Raw genomic sequence first — 7352 nt, 5'->3', positions numbered from 1 at the left:
GGTGTGCGTGACGAAGAATTGCCACACGCTGGGCGCGTTGTGCTTGGCAGGCCCCTGGCCCAGCGCCTTCGCGGCGTCGACTGGCACCCGACGCCACCCGAGCAGCCGGAGCTCCTCCTGGGCGGCGATCGCCCGCTCCACCAATCGCTGGGCTTGGCGTCGCTCGTCGTCCTTCCGTGCCAGGAACATCATGCCCACCGCGTAGCCGCCCGGCTCGGGCAGCCGCTGCCGCGACCCCTCAGCCCACTCCACTTCACCATCTTCTTTTTCATCGCAACAGGCGCGAAGGAATTCGTGGGGCAGCGCGAGCATGATGCCCACGCCGTCTTCGGCGTTGTCGCAGCCCTTGGCCCCGCGGTGGGCCATGCGGCTCAGGGCCAGCAGGGCGTCGCTGACGATCGCGTGCGAGGCCTGACCACCGACGTGGGCCAGCAGCGCCACGCCGCAGCTGTCGCGCTCCATGTCGGGGCTCCACATCGTGGGCACCTGCGGGCGCGGGAAGCCGGACACGAAGTCGCCGTCGGCCGCCCAGGTGTTGTTCGTCATGTCCTCCTTTTGTCGTGTGCGGTCACTGTAGAAGAAGATGGGGAGGTCAAGGATATAATCAAGCAGGGCCGCGTAGTGAAGATAAGGAGATGTGGAGGAGACGCCAAAAGTAATGGGAAAGAAATGGTGTTGAGTGTAGGAGACTGCTGGGAATGGTGTGGGTACCAGCACTTGGTCGTCATGATGGTTGCTTTGGGAGGGAACTTGAGAAGGAGGGAGGTGGATGCAGTAGTGGTGTGGTTGAGGTGGTGTACAGGAGAGGGAGATAAGATAGCGTAATGGTAGCTTTGGTGCTGAGGGACAAGTGCGGGTGTTTGCAGGGAGCGGGGGAGTTACGGCAAGTGAGTTATGCGGAGAACAAGGTCAGCAAGGTCGACGTGCGCAGTGTGGGGCCGCAGACAGGTGCAGACATCACAGTGCTCAAGTCCCTGCCTCCCACCATGGAGCAAATCCCAGCCGTCCTCAAAACTGTTGGCAGGTCGACCTACCAGTAAACGTCTTCGTGCGGTTGGGAGGGGTGGGCTCTCCAGCCTGCCGGAACATCTGCGCTCCTCCTGTGTTTGCCGGAGGGGCGCAGTTCGCTGATGCAACCAATGAAAATTCGGAGCTCGGGTATCAATATATCCGAAAATTTCTCCGTTATACCTAATTTATAATTTAAGCTCTACACTGCAACCCTACTTGATCTAGCTGCTTGGTGAGTCACACATGATAAAATGAACAGTTCTTGGGCAGTCATGGAACACGAACAAGATGGGGCTAGTCTTTCTAGCCATTGACAATTCTGAAAACGTGAGTATCAGCCATAACAATTCCTTTTTTGCCAATGTGAGCACGCCCAAATACTGCCAATGTCAGCCCATAACTAAACGGACGGTTCAACGGCGACGGTAGACGTCGTAGAGCTTCTTGGAGCCGACGAGCACCGCCACGCCCACCAGCGCACCGGCGATGATCGTCAACAGGTTGGTCGACGACAGACTGCAGCTGCTCTCCGACTGCCGCTGTGCGTATGAGAGGCGAGTTAGATCAGCTGTTAGTGAGCGCATAATGATATGTTACAACTCGCAAGTAGGGGATTGGACGGCACCTGGGCAGGCGTGGGCCTGGCAGTCGGGGTGGTGATGGTGGTCGAAGTGGGCGTCGACGTGGTGGTCGTCGTGCTGGTGGCGGCGGGCGCAGACGACGACGAAGAGCTGCTCCAGGCCTGCGGCGAGGGCTCAAATCCAGCAGCCTGCGTGTGAACGTTGTGTGGGCGTGCGAAAGAACGACGTCAGCGATCAGGTCCACGTCGGGTTGAAGGAATGCGCGCGTGTCGCCTTTATTGCCGAGAGAGCTCGAGTGCAGCAGAGAGAGGGGGGAAAGAATGCAGCGCGCGGGGGCTTAGTTGACCTTTTCGAAGTAGCTCAGCGAGGCCTTGGGATCCGGCTTCATGGTGGCCGCGCCGGGGGTCCAGTTCACGGGGCACACCTTGACATGATGTTGCACGACGTCAAACCCGCTCTCCAGCTACACACACTACGGTGGGGGAAATGTGGAGTACCTCGCCGTGCTCGTCGACGTACTGGAACGCCTGCACGAGACGAAGGACCTCGTCGACGTTGCGGCCCACGGGGCTGTCGTTCTTGGTGATCTGCACCACGACACCTAAATCGTCCACCCACACAGTCAAGAGAGAATATCAGTGACGATTGACTGGACTAGCTGGTGGGCCGGTCATGGGTCGGTGTGGTGATTACCTTGCGGGTTGATGATAAAGAGGCCCCGGAGGGTGTGGCCCTCGCCCTCGATCAGGACGTCGTAGTCCCTGGCCATCTTCTGGCGGAGATCGGCGATGAGCGGGTAGTTGAGAGCGCCGCCCAGGCCGCCGGCCTTGCGCGGAGTGTTCAACCACGCGAGGTGCGCATACTTGCTGTCCACGGACGCACCCACCACCTAGAAAGGAGGAAAAAGGTTTCCCAAGCATCGGTCAGACCACAGGCTGTGTGTCGTGTGTGTGTGTGTGTGTGTGCGTCTCATTACCTCGGTGTTGAGGGCCTGGAACTCCTTGATGCGGTCGGAGAAGGCAAGCAGCTCGGTAGGGCAGACGAAGGTGAAATCAAGCGGGTAGAAAAAGAGCACCAGGTACTTGCCTGTGGGCGAGCAATAATGAGGATGACGACGACGACGACAAGTACGTTGGGGGAAAAAAGTAACTGGTGTGTGTGTCGTGTTAATCTCTCCGTACCCTTGTAGTCGGAGAGCTTCAGGGTCTTGAAGTCCTGTCCGACGACTGCCTCCTCCTCGAAGTGAGGCGCCGGGAAGCCCACGCTGGCCACGTTCAGCTTCTTCCTGATGAAAGCGAAGGTCTGCTCCCACGACTCATCGATCACCGACTGTGCGCATGGACAGAGAGAATCAGAACGTGACGCAGGACGCTCGGACTACACAAGCGCAATGATCGATGACACGCAATCCGTACCTGAGGAGCGCCGTGAATGGGGTTGACAAAGCCGTGGCCCACACCCTTGTGCATAATAATCTGAGAATCGACGTTGGCCGACCTGAGCTTCTCCGTCAGGTCGCGCGCCGCCTGAACGCGTAAAAAGAAAAGAAAAGAAAACGAAAACGAAAACGAAAAAAAGGGTTACAGGTCTATATTGGGCAAACAGCAGGTGGGTAGTTCGTTACCTGAGGATCAGAGAAACCGGCGTAGGTGTCCAGCTCGGCGAAGTGGCCGAGAATGGGCACGCGGATGGTCGACACGTCGGCCAACTGGGCCGGCGGAATGCCGTAGTAGGGCACAGCTGGTCAGAGACAACACAGTTACGGGACGCAGCGTGATGAGTACAACTCTCCGCTGGCACTGATCGTGCGTGGCGCAGCATTGCCTCGTTGGCGTACCAGCGTCGACCTCGGGCACAAGCGCAGCGCTGGCGAGGGAGAGGGCGCCGCCCATGCAGAAACCGATGACGGCCACCTTACGCGAGCCGGTGGCCTTGAGGTACTGCACGGCACCCTTGATGTCCTGCAGTGCCCGAATTGATGTTGAGTGGTGTGGAGCGAACCGACTGATTGTTTGTTGGCGCAAACAAAGGAAACGTAAAGCTAAGCTTGTCATACCTGAACCGCGGCGGGCCAGTTCAGACCGTCCATCAGATGACCGGCGTTCTCGTTGTCGATGGCGCACTTGCCGCGGTACCTGAGATGATGACGACGATGACGATGACGATGACGATGACGATGACGATGACGATGACGATGACGATGACGATGACATCGAGAATGACAATGAGCTGTTGGTTGCAGTTCCAAATGTGCGTGCAATGGAGGAAAAAGAGAGTGTAGTACAAGTCGGGAACTAGCGTGCGGAATCCCTTGTCGGCCACGTGCTTGGCCACATCGATGATCTGAGGTCCACGCCACGCAACACGAGAGACGAAACCTCGTTCGTGAGTACACACCAAACGAGGAAAGACTCAGGAGGCGAGTTGGGCCGTACCTGGTGGTTGACGCCCCACCACTCCTGGATCACAACCACACCGATGCCCAAATAGTCTGACAATGTTATGTCAGATTTAATACGAGATGAGAAATGCGAAGTAGCGATTAAACAAGGGAAGGCCATGATACCCTCCTGGCCAAAGAGGTACGCAGGACACTGAGTCCAATCGCTCTCGCGGATGAAGTAGATCTTGTTCTCCTCCTCAGTGTAGGGCGCCAATTCCTCTGCCGAGTGAGCGTGATCGGCCATTTTCAAGTTTCTGCCGAAATAAATGCGTTAATCCCATCCATTTCGTGTAATGCTTGGCGTATCGCACACTCCTACTGCACACAGCATGCCTGTGACAGGCGTACGTACATGGTCAGGTGGAGATGCGGAAGCAAAGACAAAAAGAAAAGGATATAAAATGTTGATTTCCTTGGGAATTCTTGTTTTCCAGTAGGCTGGCGGGCACAGCACAGCTCACGGCACCACAACTCGACCCAAAAAGAAAGATGCAAGCAGTCGTGGTGGATCACTGGCTCAAGGGACCTGAGGAGATTAAGGTGCACTACAAGTTATCAAGCTTCACTTGAGCGCAAGCTCTCGATTTACTGTGAGACTCAGGTGAGCGTGGCTGCAGTGCCGGAGCCGGGCGACGGGGAAGTGCTGGTGGACGTGGCTTACGCTGGAGCCAACTTCTACGACATTCTCATGGTGCAGGGCAAATATCAGGTCTGCTGCCACTATATATATTTATATTTCTTTGTTTTTTTAATTAATTCCTGTTGTGGGTGTGCTCCGCGGTCAGTTCCGTCCGACCTTCCCCTTCATCCCGGGCACCGAGTTCAGTGGAGTCATCGGCAAGCTGGGTTCCGGTACGCACACGCACACATCGCACACGACACATGACGATTCTGTTTCTGAAGACCAGAAGATGACATCTGTGATCGTGCAGGCGTGTCGGGATGGAAGGTGGGCCAGGAGGTGTATGGCATGACCATGCTGGGCGCCTACGCCGAGAAGGTGGTCGTGCCTGCCAACAAGATCCGGCCCGTGCCCAAGGGAATGTCCCTGGTCGATGTACGTAGTTTCATCGTCTCTCAGGCTTCTTCGTGAATGGTGCTCATGTGTTCCACCTAGGCTGCGGGCTTCTCGATGACCTACCCGACCTCGTACTGTGCGTTGGTGTACCGAGCCAATCTGCTTAAGGGCGAGACTCTCCTCGTCCACGCAGCCGCCGGTGGGGTTGGCGTTGCCGCCGTCCAGGTACCCCGACCAGCCACGGTGGAATGTTCGCAATGTCGACTCACTGCCGCCTCTCCCGGCCACTCCAGATCGGAAAGGCCTTGGGTGCGCGCGTTATCGGCACTGTGGGCAGCGCGGAGAAGGTCGAGGTGGCGAAGAAGGGCGGATGCGATGAGGTCAGTGGCATCAAACGCAATTTTAAAAAACGTGGGAGCACTTGGGTCGGCTGACACATTCTGGATGTCGCTCGACAGGTGATCAACTACAAGGACGAGGACTTTGTGGAGAAGGTCAAGGAGCTCACCGACGGGCGAGGAGCTGACGTCATCTATGGTACGATGCCCCTGCATCCTACATTATTAATGTTATAATATCCTCTTTTATCAGACCCTGTCGGCGGCGAAGTGTTCGACAAGTCGACGAAGGTCATTGCCTGGGGCGGACGTACGTTCACACACACGCGCACACTCGCATTCATTACATCATCCGTCGGCGTGGCCTGAGTCTAAATCTAAACCCGGGACTTATGCTGCCTGCGAGCAGGCCTTCTCGTGGTGGGATTCGCTGGCGGCAAGATCCCTTCTGTACAGACCAACCGCGTGCTCCTCAAAAACTGCTCCATCGTTGGGTAAGGCGCCTCTCTACACTCCCTCTCTGCGTGTGTCGTGTCGTGTCGTTGGTCGTGTCGTTGGTCGTGTCGTTGGTCGTGTCGTTGGTCGTGTCGTTGGTCGTGTCGTTGGTCGTGTCGTTGGTCGTGTCGTTGGTCGTGTCGTTGGTCGTGTCGTTGGTCGTGTCGTTGGTCGTGTCGTTGGTCGTGTCGTGTCGTGTCGTGTCGTTGAAGGTTTGCTGGTGCGCGTGTGGCAGTGTGTTCTGGGGCTCCTATGAGATCCACCAGCCGCACAAGATCGAGGAGACCTTCCAAGCCCTGACCGAGATGTACGCCAAGGGCCACCTGAAGCCAGTCACCTGCGCCGTCTACCCCCTGGTTCGTTCACTTGTTGCTGCTGATGCTGGCGATGTTCTTGTTGGTGTGTTGCGAGTGTCTTCTTCACCACCAAGGAGAGAGAGAGAGAGAGAGTGATTGACTAGTCATGCACTTCATTCACAATGCAGGTGGAGCTGCCCCAGGCGCTGAAACACATTGGCTCCAGGCAGAGCTATGGCAAGGTCATCGTGCAAACGAGCAGCAACCGCGGCACCACGGCCAAGCTCTAGCGGGCGTGCATTCCCGCCTGCCTCTGCCTCCAGGGGCTCGGCCAACCCGAGGAGTCGACGAAAGCTGACGACACCAGCGACTGCAACCACATGTCTGGATCGCTCGCATTTCTGTTTGCGGTGCCGCGGGCGTAGAAGAATAACAAAATGTGAATTCGCAAACGATCTTGCGCAGATCTGTACATCGGTGATGGCTGCCGCGATTGCCAAGGGACCCAGAGATCGTCCCGGTAAGGAATCGTCGCGGGGTGGTGGTTTCATGCGCTGTTCTACTGGCTGCCGTCCCTGTTCTTCTGCTCTTCGAGGTACTTCATGACCGATTCCCTTCGCTCGCGCTTCGACTCCTCCTGGTCCATGTGTATTTTCGCCACAAGGCCTGCCGTGCCCACCAGACAGGAAATGAAGAAGACCTTCGCCCAATTCATCTTCATCTTGCTGATCTTGCTGTCTGCAAGTATTGGCGCGGCCAAAAAGAGGGAAAATAAAGCACTAAAATAAAAATACAAACATCAGAAGATGGAGGCGTTCGGATTGCCACTGATGAAGGGGCCGCGGCTGACTGTGTGGCGGTCCAGCTTCGCGCATCCGCGATCAACACACATCCAGACCGTGCACACGCATTGGTTCAACTACAAGGTTCGAATTCGATCTTGCGGATCTTCCGCCCTCCTAAATCCTCTTGCTCATTCTTCTTTCGCGTTCATCTGCGCTCGTTGCCAGACTGCCCTTTGTATTCAATTCATAGATCTCTAATGTTCATCTACGCGATTTAATCTCTTGGGCAGGCTGAGGTAGTATGTCCGGTGGTGGTTCCCCACGCGAGCCAGGAGAAGCCAACGCTCACCGAGATCAGCGCCGCCTTCGCGCCCGGGCTCAACGC

At 56.7% G+C, this 7352-nt stretch overlaps 3 protein-coding genes across 3 annotated transcripts in view; 1 reads left to right on the top strand and 2 right to left on the bottom strand.

The window, feature by feature from the left end:
• ACA1_154560 (class II glutamine amidotransferase domain containing protein) overlaps nt 1-546 on the bottom strand; it is a gene marked incomplete at both ends in the record, with an annotated part of 722 nt that extends 176 nt beyond the window's left edge. Inside the window, one exon of the mRNA XM_004340541.1 lies at nt 28-546. Within this exon, the coding sequence (XP_004340589.1) occupies nt 28-546 (519 nt within the window). The remainder of the gene's footprint in view (nt 1-27) is intronic.
• Nucleotides 547-1424: 878 nt separating this feature from the next.
• On the bottom strand, nt 1425-4279 carry ACA1_154550 (antioxidant, AhpC/TSA superfamily protein; the record flags this gene model as incomplete). The annotated part of the gene is made up of 14 exons (XM_004340540.1): nt 1425-1550; nt 1637-1753; nt 1939-2055; nt 2090-2193; nt 2286-2481; nt 2569-2678; nt 2774-2921; nt 3008-3118; nt 3217-3332; nt 3430-3553; nt 3649-3714; nt 3741-3935; nt 4028-4083; nt 4159-4279. 14 exons carry the CDS (start codon nt 4277-4279, stop codon nt 1425-1427), a joined length of 1707 nt encoding a protein of 568 aa, XP_004340588.1.
• A 245-nt stretch (nt 4280-4524) lies between these two features.
• Nucleotides 4525-6472, top strand: ACA1_154540 (alcohol dehydrogenase, zinccontaining, putative; the record flags this gene model as incomplete). Its single annotated transcript, XM_004340539.1, has 11 exons — nt 4525-4575; nt 4637-4744; nt 4821-4887; nt 4968-5092; nt 5153-5278; nt 5347-5433; nt 5512-5590; nt 5645-5701; nt 5801-5885; nt 6122-6242; nt 6371-6472. The coding sequence occupies 11 exons, from the start codon at nt 4525-4527 to the stop codon at nt 6470-6472; spliced, it is 1008 nt and encodes a 335-aa protein (XP_004340587.1).
• Nucleotides 6473-7352: the final 880 nt, after the last annotated feature.

Source organism: Acanthamoeba castellanii (assembly GCF_000313135.1).
Source record: "Acanthamoeba castellanii str. Neff unplaced genomic scaffold scf7180000084722, whole genome shotgun sequence".
Classification (NCBI taxonomy): Eukaryota; Discosea; order Longamoebia; family Acanthamoebidae; genus Acanthamoeba; species Acanthamoeba castellanii.
This window is presented reverse-complemented; position numbering and strand designations above follow the sequence as displayed.